The 16,058-nt window shown below is 37.2% G+C and overlaps 1 protein-coding gene and 1 long non-coding RNA gene across 3 annotated transcripts; one reads left to right on the top strand and one right to left on the bottom strand.

Annotated features, from left to right (window-relative positions):
• Window positions 1-745: 745 nt before the first annotated feature.
• Window positions 746-4,594, bottom strand: LOC145219312 (uncharacterized). The gene is made up of 5 exons (XM_080086691.1): window positions 4,501-4,594; window positions 3,345-4,350; window positions 3,097-3,274; window positions 2,688-3,002; window positions 746-2,655 (listed from the first exon to the last, which is right to left on the bottom strand). The coding sequence occupies exons 1-5, from the start codon at window positions 4,592-4,594 to the stop codon at window positions 784-786; spliced, it is 3,465 nt and encodes a 1,154-aa protein (XP_079942817.1). The 3' UTR covers window positions 746-783.
• A 115-nt stretch (window positions 4,595-4,709) lies between these two features.
• On the top strand, window positions 4,710-7,707 carry LOC145220216 (uncharacterized). 2 transcript variants are annotated; one of them, XR_013858034.1, is made up of 2 exons: window positions 4,710-5,470; window positions 7,186-7,707. It is a non-coding gene; the product is annotated as an uncharacterized LOC145220216 (long non-coding RNA). The 2 variants fall into 2 exon arrangements; XR_013858035.1 differs by lacking the exon at window positions 7,186-7,707 and adding an exon at window positions 5,803-6,705.
• Window positions 7,708-16,058: the final 8,351 nt, after the last annotated feature.

Below are 16,058 nucleotides of genomic sequence, written 5' to 3'. Positions count from 1 at the left end.
ACGTTCCTTTCTAACGCATTTTTAGCTTTTATGTTAAAACGGGAAAAACGCACGCCGGTTTTCTTATTCTGCAGAGCTTGCCGTTTCCAAAACGCCCAAAATTGTTATTCTGCTCGTGGGGGAGCTGCTCCGAATATTCACTTGAAATTCATATCTCTCGCATATTGCCGCCTCCCACCTCGCCAGCAAACAATGATGCCCGACCGCCCGAAAGGGCTTCCTTTCGACGCAAATATCTCTCGAACCCAACAAGATTGATTAGATAAATTTGCACACAACATTTTTTAAAGCATTAACAGACAACCGATGGCAACCGTTTGAAAAATGATTAAACCACAAATATTAATACCTTTATGAATACGACGGCTCAATGCACTTTACCACGCTTCGCGGCACAAAAGCCACTGCCATATTCTTTTTCTGCAGAGCATGCCGTTTCCAAAGCCCCAAATCGTTATCGTTAAACCATGTTCTATGCCTTTAAATGAATGTAATCATCGCTCTTTTCAGATTTTAAACTTTTGCTTTATCCCTGAAATACTTTTCGTTCTATGCATTTACCTTTCCTTTACAACATAACACTAAGTTTAAACCTTCCCATTTATAATTGTTAGAAATCATACCTTACTCAAAAGTTTTCAACAGTAATAGATATTCACACAAGCATATGTAGAACATGATGAAAATCAGATCAAATACAACATGATTTTACACTAAGAAAAATTCAATGATTATTTGTGGGATATTTACTATTGTATTAGTTCATTTTAGTTTTTGTTGTTTTCATTTAATGGTCTCAATCACTCTGTCGCCTTCTTCATCTACACGAACATTGTATCTCACAGCTAAATCTGAAGAGTGAATTGTAGATGTTAGTAGAGAGGGCAATTTTTCCACCAACGATTTCTTTGCCCTGACAAGTTGATCTTCTATTGCTTTAGAGTAAAGCAAGGGATTAAGAGCGCTGTTGATTGGAAGCAACAGACAAGCACTTAACACATAAGCATCTGCTGGCATCTTGATTCCTCCAACACTCAAATATCCCATGACACAAATTGGAATCCAGCAACAGAAGTCGGTCAAAATCAACCTCGAGATTCTCTTCTGCATCTTGGAGCTGATGTCATTGCTTCTGAACACTTTCATGCGGTTGCTCTGTTTGTAGATGAGAACATATGCAACAACCATGTAGATGAACATTATGAAGTTGATTGTGATGAGAAAAGTTGAATATTCCCAAGCAAATTCACTGGTTGTGGCAAACAAACGTGGCATACAGACACTTGTTTCTCCATAATAGCCAAACTCTCCTTCGATTGGGTTGCGAGGAAATGCTTTTCTTAAAGTTTGTTTTACTTCGTTCCACTGCTCCGGTTTTACATTAGCAATTCGTTCAGCAAGAAGTGACATGTTTTCTCTGGAAACAAAATCATTTCCAAAAATGTTGTTTGGAAACCAAACATCAGTTGTAAAATATCCTGAAGTGACTTTTAGCAAAGGAACAGTTGCCAAAACAACAGCTGAAATCCAGCAAAATAATTCAGCAAACAAAACTTTACAAACACCTACACTTCGAATTGGAATTGGTTTAAAAGCTGATACAAGGCGAAAAGTGGTCATTGCTGTCATAGTCATGGCTGATGCTTCAGACGAAACAACTGCAAGTGCTCCAAGTCTTGAACACAAACTACTTGATCTCCACTCCTTATCAAACAAACAATACGAGCCAGAAAATTGTGTGGCCTGCACTATAACCACAAACAGATAAATTCCCATGAAAAAATCCGAGCAACAGAGGTTTAGAATAAAGACACTAGTATGAATAAAAACATTTTTGTTTCTATCTACATTCCATAAGCTGTGGACAGTTGCAATGAACACAAACAAATTCCCTCCCAATGCTAATGCAGCTGTAACCCCGAAAATTGCTCGGTATATTGGATTGGCGATCATTTCGTTGACATCTGCAAACGCGTCCCCAGCCAAGTTCACACATTCATCGCTTCCATCTGAACAATCGCGAATTCCATTCTGCACCAGTTTCCATTCAAGTGACAAAGGTTGTTTATTTGTGCAATAAAATCTATTTTTTTCACAACGGCATTTGCTTTCATCAGATTCATTGTCGCAATCGATAATTCCGTCACAAACAGTTTTTCTGTCAATGGAAATCTTATCTTTGCCTTTACAAAAAAATTGGGTTTTGTTACAAAGTTCAGGAAATTCATCTGAGCCGTCGTAACAATCGACATTTCCGTCACACACCTGAGTGCTTTTTATGTTGATCTCTCCTTTTGAGAAACAATAGAACATATTTGGACAATCCATTTCACCATATAATCCGAGGTTGCACTCAACTTTTCCATCACATAATGTGTTCAACAAAACTCTGGCATCAAATCCCTGACCGAGCTTATACTGAAACTTTCTCCTTGACAGTTTGTTGTCAATTCTCGCACACTTAAATATTTCGTCAAGTCCAAGGTGTTTATAGTTTTCTGGTAAACACTGAGTTTGTTTCAAATTATTTGCAGACGAACAGTATTTCGTGTTTATTTGACCAACACATTCCACGCTTGAGTTGCACAACTTTCCACTTTGAACTGAACATACAGATTTATTTTGGCAGTGCATCTGATTTAAAGGACAAGTACCCTTTATGTCATCGCACAAACTTTGATTGAAACACACTCATCTGACATATCAAAGCAATCCACTATACCGTCACAAACTTGCTTGGGTGATATGATTAACTTTTTATCCAAGCACTGAAAACATTTGAACTGTCCGTCGACAAAACAAAGATCAGATTTATCAGAACATTGAGCCACTGAATCGTAAACATTGGTTTGTGGCAAAACACAAACACCTTGTCTCGATGATCCAGAGCATTTAAATCCAAATCCTGACTCAATTGCACCACTATTGCCACTACAACTACTAACTCCGTCACAAAAATTACTTCCCCCTATGATTTTTTGGTTGTCACAAATGACATAATTCTGACAAATGTTTCTGCTTTTTTGCAGTTTGAGGAGACACAAATCACATTCTTGCTTTCACAACTGTGTCATCAGCACATAATGGTTGGATTACTGTGTTGCACTCTGCTGGAACTGTGGAATGTACAAGATACCTGGCAAGTTTTTCACTCTTACAAGTTGTGGCAAACATTGTGCAAGACTGACATGTGAAGTTGGAAACTGAACAAAGTTCGTCACTTCCATCATAGCAATCCCTAAATCCATCACTAATCCAGTCAAAAGGTATGCATCTGCCAGTAGATGGGCAATGTTTGTTACCACGATCACACGGACATCTGGCATAAATTCCAGAGCAGTTACATGTAATGTGTCTCATCACTACCATCAAAACAGTCACGATTTCCATCACATAATAAAGATCGGTCAATACAACTTCCATCTATACTGATATCGCATTGTTTTGAGCCAACACATGCGCATTGATACTTATTAGCTGGACAAGTGCAATTAACTTCATCACTTCCATCGCCACAGTCATTAATTCCGTTACATTGCCAGTTTTTCTTGATGCAATCATATCCCGTTGTGCAGTTGTTTGATTTGTAACAATTGCATTTAAACAGATTAGCTTGACAAGTGCAATTAACTTCATCACTCCAATCTCCACAATCATTATATCTGTTACATCGCAAGTCTTTGTGAATGCAAGCATAGTCAGTTGTGCAGTTCTTTGTTTTGTAACAATCGCCTTCAAACTTATCAGCTGGACAAGTGCAATTAATTTCATCACCCCAATCTCCACAGTCATTAATTCCATTACATTGATCGTTTTTGTTAATGTAACCATATCCAGTTGTACAGTTCTTTGTTTTGTGACATTCACATTCAAACTTATGAGCTGGACAAGTGCAATTGACTTCATCACTCCAATCTCCACAGTCATTATTTCCATCACATTGCCTGTTTTTGTCAACGCAACCACCATTGCCAGTTGTGCAGTTCCTTGTTTTGTGACATTCACATTCAAACTTATGAGCTGGACAAGTGGTGCAATTCACTTCATCACTGCCATCTATGCAATCTATCCTTCCATCACATCGGTATGACTCCCACATACACCCAACAAAACCTTTACAAGTTGTGTTGAAGCAGTCACACTGAAACATGCCTTTACGACAAACCTCACTTAACTCGTCGCTCCAATCCCCACAGCCGTTCAACAAGTTATTTGTCCACCACATATCAATACATCCTGGTTCGTCCCCACAACGACCAAACTTGTGACAAGCACATTCGAACATTGAAAAAGGGCAGGTGCAGTTGGGACCGCGGTACGGTTTCTCGCACACCGAGATATTTTCAGGTTCTGTGAAAAAAAAATGCAAAATAAGTTTTGCAGAAAAGTAAAATGATGACAAGTTGGAAAGAAACACATCAGTTTAATTGAGTTGAGTTGAATTTGCTACAAAACATGTGCTATTAACTTTTGGATTGATTTTGATCGAGGTAAGCTTACTTGTATAAGGTCGAGGAGCGAGACTGAAATCCTCGTCCGGACATTCACCTTCCGCGCATCCGACGAAAAACAATAGAAACAATAACCACAGCATGTTTACGATTTCTATAACTTAGCTGCAGTGTAAAGTACACAGTGACGTGCTTTGCTTTAGCGCAGCACTACAAGAATTAAGTAGTTTGGTTTTGTTTCACCGCTCAAGATTCAAAAAGAAATAACTCAATCGTTAGCAATTGTTTATTTATACTTGTTTGAACCTTTCGTTATATAATCAGCTCCAAGTGAACCAACTTTGTGGCGTTTTGCATTTGCTATTGTTAAATGAGAATTGTATTATCTTAATTGTTTTATGTTGTAATGTTAAGTCATGTGAGAAACAACTGTAAGGACACGTCAACAACTCATCATAAATTTAACACCTCTTATGTAACGAAATTATTACTCTAACGACAGTGTGTCCTTGCCCATATATTCGACTGGTTTTACTCTTGTACTAACACAAAGTAAATACGGATATAATGGTGCACAAATAGATTTCACTAAAGGATTACAACTTTACCCTACCAATCATAAACTAATACCACACTACAAGTGACTATTCACATGAAATCAAGGTAAGAAGCGACTCAAAGCAATTTGTAAGTTGGACTTAGCATGGGTTAACCTGCTCAGGGCACCCGATCCGTCTAATTTTAAGCGCTTAAAACTGTCGAATTCTGGAGAATCCCGGGCCTTTATGCTGTCGTATTATATTCCGTGTTATGGATTCTTCGCTTTAAGCCACATGGTATGCTATGGATATTACGAACAGCCTAGGGGGTTACCCTATGAGCTGTTTTTGTCGGTTGTGGCTGTTTGTTGACAAATTAAATCAGCTGAACTGAACCTTACATTGCGGTAGAAAGTTGGAATTTAGAACACTGGCTTCAATTTATGGAGTTTTTTTTATGGAGTTTCCTAAAAATTGGTGGTAAGTTTAACTTATTTAAGTATTTTGTGAAAAATAGCAAACCATTTTAATATAGGAGAGACATAGGCCTATCACATATTTGTCTGACCTGAGGACATTACTTGGGTTCACACACAGGCAGTAGATTTTGACTGAAGCAGCATAGTTTTAGGAGTTTGTCAGCCTTGAAAGTGACAAGCATCTGTGCCCCTGCAGGGTTCTCGTGTGTATTTGATTTGGACAAAAACATCAAGGTGTTTTTTACTCACATAGGCAAAACTTCCATTGATTATAATCAATGCAGCTACACAGATGGTATATTTTTTATTAAAGAAAGGTCCTAATTGTTTCAGAAAAAATGCAACCCGGACAAATCTGGAAATGTTTTTGCTGGTGGTGAAAATTTGAATGTTGAAACCTGTACAGGACAAATGACAGAGAGTCAGATTTGGTGAACCACAGATGATTGTGTGAGTAAACAGTTGATGTAAAGAACTTAAGGCAGATTAATATAGCATTCATGACTTTGATATTTGGTATAGAAGTGTTTTACACACCTTAGAAACTATTACTTGAAAGACTGAGGTAGCATGCCTAGTTTTAATGACTGATTTCATTTGGTTTCCTTCAGCACTTATATTAATGACTGGTAAAAGCACTAAAATTGGTTGAAAATATATACTGTATGTTTTGTTTAGTTAGTAGTGAGTTGAAACTTATTATTATATTGTGCAATTGCAGTTGAAGCTATGGGTGAATCCTCCAAAGCACCATACAGACTCATCTTATGGTTTGCCACTTGGGTGTCATTTGACAACAATTGCAGTGTTGGATTTCCCGACTAAAAACAATTTAAAGCATGCTTTTTGTGTTTAAAATAGGGGAATGACACAAAGGCTATAGACCAGTGGTTCCCAAACTGGGGTCCGCGGTCCTTTAGGGGTCCGTGAGGCAATTTTTGTGGGGCCGCAAAGTGGTTGAAGTAATTCTATAATCTTATTTGGCGTCAGTTTGTGCCACTAAATAAGTTTAAATCAAAGTAGAATTGAGAATCGATTCTCTCCATTGCTAAACAATAGCCTTTATTGAATGACAACTATCAAAAATGCCATTGTTCGTGCACAATTGTAATGTTTTTGTCCTGTTTGTGATGTCACATGCTTTCTTTGGATGATTGTTATGTGCAATTTTTCTCAACTAGCTAAAATCCTGCAATCAACTTTCGTTTTTATGAAATACACATTTTGGCTTAAGGACCGCGAGTCCACGAAATAATGGCAAAGGGACCGTTTTAAAAAAATTATGAAAAAGTTTGGGAACCACTGCTATAGACTAAAGAGTAGACCAGGTGGATATGTATACAAGGAGTACAAAATAGCCTGCATTGTTTAATATATATAACTGTGTTTGTTTAAGTTAATATTGCACCATTGATACTGAGATAAGCTCTACTTTCAAAGTTAGATCAGATATCTTCAATTGTTAACAACATTTTTGGTGCAAAATTGTGCAGATAGTTTAGTTTGCAGCTCCACTATTTTTGTATGATGACCATTACATAGCAGTACTGTCATGTAATCAGTTGATGGTAGCATAAAAAGCCTTTTTAGCAACTAACAATTTGGTTATCAAGTAAAGATTGTGAAAAAAAAACAGTTGCATTTAATTAACCCCAAAATTTCAAAACTAGATTGTATGGTGTTTAATTATTTCATTAAAATTGTGTTTTATTACAGGGCAAGGCAAGAAGATTTTACCCTTAAAATCTGGAAAAGTTAGATGCAAGGAAAGGATATGTGTACTATTTGAAACTTTACCCTTTACATGGCTATAGATTGCATGCAATCTACTTTCTGTATTTCACATACAGCACATTACCCAAGATATGACCAAAGGTTCAACATAATAAGCAAATCTATCTATTCCATTTGTTGTGTGATATTTAGATTGATATATATGTCCCAGTCTAGTTGTTAATTTGTGTTGCTTTTTGTTCTTATTTTAATCCAAATTGTTGTTGTTGTTTTTGTTACACTGCATTTTTAGTGTACAATTTTTATCCACATTTGATACTGAGTAAAAATCCATAAGCACTTCCAAATGTTGAACCAGAATTATTTCACTGGGTGTGAGGTATTTTACTGCATTATTACTGAGATACAGTTGTGGCGCTTTTCATTCTGAGTTTATTCAAAAGGTACAAAGTTAAGCTGCACGGAATTGGATCAATGGCTTGAATAAAGAATGTATAATCCGTGTTTCATTTCTATTGACTTTTTGAGGAAAGTTTACTCCAGAAAAACAACAGGCGCAATGGGTTACCCTGGTAGAAATAGTAAATTTATAGTCAAGAGATAGGGGACAATTCAGGGAGCGTAGACTTGCTTAAAAAGAAAGCATATCAACGTCCTGTTGTTTCAGCTTTTGTTAAAAAACTTAATCACGTCACGATCCTTGACCCGTTAGTTTGAAACTTTGTGTTGTAAGCAAGCTTTATTGCGTCACTATCTATTGTTTCATATCAATTAGAAAACAATGACTATTCTTTAGTGCTAAACGATACAGGGATTTACCTATTTCAGGTTTTTTTCACATACCTTGGAAGAAATTGAGCATACGAAAGTTGCGTGTCCAATACAACTAATTCAACATTAAGTTTCGCTTATTCTATAAAAAGCAAAAAATACAGTTGATACTTTGTTTTTGTCTTCGGTAGCTTACGACGATGTAGCAGTTTCTTGAGTATCACATGACTACCGGTATGTATAAGGTCGCTAAAACATTAAACTAACCTTTGGTCTTCAAATCTCACTTAACAAATGCCGACATGTTCAAAGAAACATAAAATAGTTTAAAGGCTGTCTAAAACTTTTTGTGTGAAACTGGCGTTCGTGCTCCAAGTCGTAAAATATAATGGCCTGGGAAAACTAGCAATATCAGTCACAAGGGACTATTCAAAAGGCTCGTTTGCAAACCGTTTGGCATATGAAAACCGAATGATTTTATCTCAAGCCGTTTGTGTTTAATGGCTGACAGTCTTAATCACTGTGCGACATTATTGTATGGTGTGGCGGTCATGCCCTTCGCGGCAAGATGATGTGCGCGACTTATTTTCGTTTTGCTCATGGCAACAAGCTGAAACTTTGCAAGCTGCTACAGTTTACAATTCCACGTTGGCCTGTGAAAATCGTTTGCGTTTGCCTTAAACCGTTTGTCATCTGGAGCCTGTAGTGTATAGGCTACATTGGTCGACCGCGCAGAAAATATTTTTAAAGCGGTCATGCCCTGCGTTCGCTTATGATGCACGCCTCTCGTTTTCGATTTTATTATCAGATTTAAACGATATTTTGTATGCCTTTACTGGATGTATTTTAGAGTTGACCTGTGAAAACCGTTTGCGTTTACCTTAAACCGTTTGTCATCCGGAGTCTGTATAGCCTACATTAGTCGACCGCGCAAAAAAATCATTTTTAAAGCGGGCATGCCCTGCGTTCGCTTATGATACACGCCTCTCATTTTCAATGTTATGATCAGATTTAAACGATATTTTGTAAGCCTTTGCTGGATGTATTTAAAAGTTGACCTGTCAAAACCTTTTGTGTTTACCATAAACCATTTGTCATCTGGACCCTGTAAATGGTATATGTGTCGAGCGCGCAAAAATCATTTTTAAAGCGTTTATGCCCTGCGTTCGCTTATGATGCACGCCCCTCATTTTCAGAGTTATGATTAGATTTAAACGATATTTTGTATGCCTTTGCTGGGTTTATTTTAGAGTTGACCTGTGAAAACCGTTTGCGTTTACCTTAAACCGTTTGTCATCTGGAGTCTGTATAGCCTACATTGGTCGACCGCGCAAAAAAATCATTTTTAAAGCGGGCATGCCCTGCTTTCGCTTATGATACACGCCTCTCATTTTCAATGTTATGATCAGATTCAAACGATATTTTGTATGCCTTTGCTGGATGTATTTTAGAGTTGACCTGTCACAACCGTTTGCGTTTACCTTAAACCGTTTGTCATCTGGAGTCTGTATAGTCTACATTGGTCGACCGCGCAAAAAAGTCATTTTTAAAGCGGGCATGCCCTGCGTTCGCTTATGATGCACGCCTCTCATTTTCAATGTTATGATCAGATTCGAACGATATTTTGTATGCCTTTGCTGGATGTATTTTAGAGTTGACCTGTGAAAACCGTTTGCGTTTACCATAAACCGTTTGTCATCTGGAGTCTGTATAGGCTACATTGATCGACCGGGCAAACAAGTCATTTTTAAAGCGGTCATGCCCTGCGTTCGCTTATGATACACGTTTCTCATTTTCGAGGTTCTGATTAGATTTAAACGATATTTTGTATGCCTTTACTGGATGTATTTTGAAGTTGACCTGTGAAAACCGTTTGTGTTTATCTTAAACCGTTAAAAAACTGGAGCTAGTATAGTCTGCATTGGTCGACCGCGCAAAAAATCATTATTAAAGCGGATATGCCCTGCGTTGGCTTATGATGCACGCCTCTCATTTATGAAGTTGTGTTTAGATTTAAACGATGTTTTTTTATGCCTTTGCTAGATGTATTTTAAAGTTGACCTGTGAAAACCGTTTGCGTTATTCAGCAAATCATTACATTTTCAGCATTACATTTTTATTATTTTAGTCTGTTCACTTAAAGATCCTTGTTCACTATGCACTATTGGTATATGCAGGTTTTTACCTGACCAATCAACTAAATGCTGTGAATCTAATTAATTATTCTCTTTACATTTATTTCTGGTTTCATATAACTATAGGGCTCAACTTGAAAATGTTGTAGTGTGGGAATTGGGTTTATGAGCTGCTACATTTTTTCCATTAAAAAAGTGCTGTCCTCACTGTGCATTTGGTGTTTCATCATTTTCATTAGTACAGGCTTTAACGTGTCTTAGACCACTAATGGCTTGAGGTATATGCAAACCGTTTTCAAACGTCAACCCCAAAATACATTCAATAAACGCTTGCAAAATATCGTTTAAATCTAATCATAACCTTGAAAATGAGGGCCGTGCATCATAAGCGAACGCTGGGCATAAACGCTTTACAAATGATTTTTGCGCGCTCGACACATATACCATTTACAGGGTCCAGATGACAAACGGTTTATGGTAAACACAAACGGTTTTGACAGGTCAACTTTTAAATACATCCAACAAAGGCATACAAAATATTGTTTAAATCTGATCATAACATTAAAAATGAGAGGCGTGCATCATAAGCGAACGCAGGGCATGACCGCTTTGAAAATGATTTTTTTGCGAAGTCGACCAATGTAGACTATATAGGCTCCAGATGACAAACGGTTTAAGGTAAACGCAAACGGTTTTCACAGGTCAACTCTAAAATACACCCAACAAAGGCATACAAAATATCTTTCAAATCTAATCATAACCTTGAAAATGAGGGGCGTGCATCATAAGCGAACGCAGGGCATAAACGCTTTAATAATGATTTTTGCGCGCTCAACACATATACCATTTACAGCAGGGGTTCTTAAACTGGGGGGCGCGCCCCCCTAGGGGGGCGTGAAGGGTTTGTAAGGGGGGCGCAGCACATTATGGCAGCAAAGTTAACGCTTCATTAGGCAGCAAAGGAAACGCTTCATTACTATGAAATGGATGTCCAGTTGTACTATCTAAACTTTTTTCCACTGCGGGCCGAAAACGTTTATTCGCGCGTGCGGCATAGTTTACATGCCCTAGTGCCGTCTTCTCAAAATTAGCCCACGAGGCGAATTTTATAGGGGCGCCAAGATATGATCTTTTAGAAAACCCAATTAAAATTTATTAAATTGTATAGTTAGTCTTATCTTACAAGAAATGCTTGTATATTACGTCACAAGTAACACAATAAGCAATTGTTTGCGCACAATTAACACTTTTTGTTTTGTCTGTGACGTAATAAACTGGCTTTGGACCAATCCTGGGCGGTGCAATCCTATGAAAGTCGGTAATATTAATTTTGCATGTCGGAACAGTAAACTTTCGTAAGGAGTAGATTAATTTTTGACAGTAACAAAGTTATCAATACGTTTTGGCAAACCTAATAAATGGGATCGCGGGTCGTAGTTTGGTGACCCCTGTACAAAATAGTCGGCTGTATATTCTTTATTTGTTCGCAATTTCGCTTTAGAGATTGCCTTGACTTTGAGTGAATCAACAATTTTTGGGCAACATATGCGTAGTTTATGCGAATACTGACAACGTGGTTCAGTGCGCGCGCAAAAAAAAACTTTCTTTCGCAGCTTATCAGTGTTGAAGTGGCTTTTTCTAACGATTGGAACTAACTTGACAGTAGCTTAAAGGCGGACATACGATGTATGTTGTTTTCAAAAAAACAACAAGACAAGCATTAGTGCTAACGTTTTTTAGGGGGGCGTGAGAATAAATAAGTAGTGTCAAGTGGGGCGCGACCGAAAAAGTTTAAGAACCCCTGATTTACAGGCTTCAGATGACAAACGGTTTATGGTAAACACAAACGGTTTTGACAGGTCAACTTTTAAATACATCCAACAAAGGCATACAAAATATCGTTTAAATCTGATAATAAAATCGAAAATGAGAGGCGTGCATCATAAGCGAACGCAGGGCATGACCGCTTTAAAAATATTTTCTGCGCGGTCGACCAATGTAGCCTATACACTACAGGCTCCAGATGACAAACGGTTTAAGGCAAACGCAAACGATTTTCACAGGGCAACGTGGAATTGTAAACTGTAGCAGCTTGCAAAGTTTCAGCTTGTTGCCATGAGCAAAACGAAAATAAGACGCGCACATCATCTTGCCGCGAAGGGCATGACCGCCACACCATACAATAATGTCGCACAGTGATTAAGACTGTCAGCCATTAAACACAAACGGCTTGAGACAAAATCATCAGGTTTTCATAGGCCAAACGGTTTGCAAACGAGCCTTTTGAATAGTCCCTTGTGACTGATATTGCTAGTTTTCCCAGGCTATTATATTTTACGACTTGGAGCACGAACGCCAGTATCACACAAAAAGTTTTAGACAGCCTTTAAACTATTTTATGTTTCTTTGAACATGTCGGCATTTGTTAAGTGAGATTTGAAGACCAAAGGTTTGTTTAATGTTTTAGCGACCTTATGCATACCGGTAGTAATGTGATACTCAAGAAACTGCTACATCGTCGTAAGCTACCGAAGACAAAAACAAACTATAAATTGTATGTTTTTGCTTTTTATAGGATAAGCGCAACTTAATGTTGAATTAGTTGTATTGGACACACAACTTTCGTATTCTCAATTTCTTCCAAGGTATGTGAAAAAAAAACCTGAAATAGGTAAATCACTGCATCGTTTAGCACTAAAGAATAGTCATTGTTTTCTAATTGATATGAAACAATAGATAGTGACGCAATAAAGCTTGCTTACAACACAAAGTTTCAAACTAACGGGTCAAGGATCGTGACGTGATTAAGTTTTTTAACAAAAGCTGAAACAACAGCACGTTGATATGCTTTCTTTTTAAGCAAGTTTACGCTCCCTGAATTGTCCCCTATCTCTTGACTATAAATTTACTATTTCTACCAGGGTAACCCATTGCGCCTGTTGTTTTTCTGGAGTAAACTTTCCTCAAAAAGTCAATAGAAATGAAACACGAATTATACATTCTTTATTCAAGCCATTGATCCAATTCCGCGCAGCTTAACTTTGTACCTTTTGAATAAACTCAGAATGAAAAGCGCCACAACTGTATCTCAGTAATAATGCAGTAAAATACCTCACACCCAGTGAAATAATTCTGGTTCAACATTTGGAAGTGCTTATGGATTTTTACTCAGTATTAAATGTGGACAAAAAATTTACACTAAAAACGCAGTGTAACAAAAACAACAACAACAATACAATTTGCATTAAAATAAGAACAAAAAGCAACACAAATTAACAACTAGAGTGGGACATAGATATCAAACTAAATATCACACAACAATTGGGATAGATAGATTTGCTTATTATGTTGAACCTTTGGTCATATCTTGGGTAATGTGCTGTATGTGAAATTTAGAAAGTAGATTGCATGCAATCTATAGTCGTGTAAAGGGTAAAGTTTCAAATAGTACACATGTCCTTCCCTTACATCTAACTTTTCCAGATTTTAAGGGTAAAATCTTCTTGCCCTGTAATAAAACACAATTTTAATGAAATAATAAACACCATACAATCTAGTTTTGAAACTTTGGGGTTCATTAAATGCAATTTTTTTTTACAATCTTTACTTGATACCCAAATTGTTAGTTGCTAAAAAGGCTTTTTATGCTACCATCAACTGATTACATGACAGTACTGCTATGTAATGGTCATCATACAAAAATAGTGGAGCTGCAAACTAAACTATCTGCACAATTTTGCACCAAAAATGTTGTTAACAATTGAAGATATCTGATCTAACTTAGAAAGTAGAGCTTATCTCAGTATCATAGGTGCAATATTAACTTTATCAAACACAGTTATTTATATTAAACAATGCAGGCTATTTTGTACTCATTGTATACATATCTACATGGTCTACTCTTCAGTCCATAGCCTTTGTGTCATTTGCTTCTTTTAAACCCAAAAAGCATGCTTTAAATTGTTTTTAGTTGGGAAATCCAACACTGCAATTGTTGTCAAATGACACCCAAGTGGCAAACCATAAGATGAGTTTGTATTGTGGTTTGGAGGATTCACCCATAGCTTCAACTGCAATTGCACAATATAATAATAAGTTTCAACTCACTACTAACTAAACAAAACATACAGTATATATTTTCAACCAATTTTAGTGCTTTTACCAGTCATTAATATAAGTGCTGAAGGAAACCAAATGAAATCAGTCATTAAAACTAGGCATGCTACCTCAGTCTTTCAGGTAATAGTTTCTAAGGTGTGTAAAACACTTCTATACCAAATATCAAAGTCATGAATGCTATATTAATCTGCCTTAAGTTCTTTACATCAACTGTTTACTCACACAATCATCTGTGGTTCACCAAATCTGACTCTCTGTCATTTGTCCTGTACAGGTTTCAACATTCAAATTTTCACCACCAGCCCAAACATTTCCAGATTTGTCCGGGTTGCAATTTTTCTGAAACAATTAGGACCTTTCTTTAATCAAAAATATACCATCTGTGTAGCTGCATTGATTATAATCAATGGAAGTTTTGCCTATGTGAGGTAAAACTTCGAACACCTTGATGTTTTTGTCCAAATCAAATACACACGAGAACCCTGCAGGGGCACAGATGCTTGTCACTTTCAAGGCTGACAAACTCCTAAAACTATGCTGCCTCAGTCAAAATCTACTGCCTGTGTGTGAACCCAGTTAATGTCCTGAGGTCAGACAAATATGTGATACCTGCTTATGTCTGTCATATATTTAAATGGTTTGCTATTTTTTACAAAATACTTAAATAAGTTAAACTTACCACCAATTTTTAGGAAAAAACTCCATAAATTGAAGTCAGTGTTCTAAATTCCAACTTTCTACCGCAATGTAAGGTTCAGTTCAGCTGATTTAATTTGTCAGCAAACAACCCCCTAAGCTGTTCGTAATATCCATAGCATACCATGTCGCTTAAAGCGCAGAATCCATAACACGGAATATAATACGACAGCATAAAGGCTCGGGATTCTCCAGAATTCGACAGTTTTAAGCGCCTGAAAGTAGACGGATCGGGTGCTCAGGGCGGCATTAATAACATTTGTCTGCTCGATAAGTTTTCCAGTTAGTTGAAAATGGCGGCCAAGCTCTGTAAATTTCTCATGTGCAAACGCCTGTCATATTTCCTATATGACCACATTTCGTGTCTGCACGCTTATAAATTTACTGCAATCCCCCCCACCAATCTTGCTTCCTGATTGATATTTATTGAGGAGCAATGCACAGGAGCACGAACTGGGAACTACCACGTTGATGCATTAAGTTTGCTTCCTGGTTCAACTTTCGCTTAGACTGTGATGTGATTTTGTTTACCGTAAAAACTAATTAATCAAAGAAAATTAAAACTGTCATGACACTGAAGTTAATATATGATCGTGAAGGACTATGATGTCAATTGTTTACTGCAGACAAAAGTAACAAAATAAAATCGTAACAAACTGCGACAGGAAATATACAATTTTGCAATTCAGTTGAATTAAACCGTTGAACTATTTGACTTCCTTGCGAGATTTGAGCGAGGTCGTCGAAATAAGCCAATTTCGTAACCTTTTAGGCGACACGTACCAATTTATTTGTTATTTTCATGTGTTTATGACCTTGCGAGCAACGGGATAAAGCGAGTGTGTTAACCAAATCATGTGATCAAACATAGCAACCTGATTGGTCGAGCTGTGTCACCTGACACGGTTTGTAAATTAGTTACAACTTATTAAACCACCATGACGCTGATTTGACGAGAAGCATGGGTCTGTTTTTTCGCAACAAGACGCTCCGGCTCGGCGAGAAAGTTAGTACCACGTTTATTTTACTTCGGATCTCCACTTTGTACAGTTTAAATCTTTAACTCGTTGAAAGGTTTTAAATTTTATTACGTTCCCTTCCACAGGTGTAAGAACTTCGTGGTTAGGTAAGCAT

Source organism: Phallusia mammillata, chromosome 3, assembly GCF_965637545.1.
Source record: "Phallusia mammillata chromosome 3, kaPhaMamm4.hap1.1, whole genome shotgun sequence".
Taxonomy (NCBI): Eukaryota; Metazoa; Chordata; class Ascidiacea; order Phlebobranchia; family Ascidiidae; genus Phallusia; species Phallusia mammillata.
The sequence above is the reverse complement of the archived record's forward strand: the minus strand, read 5'-3'. Positions and strand labels throughout refer to the sequence as shown.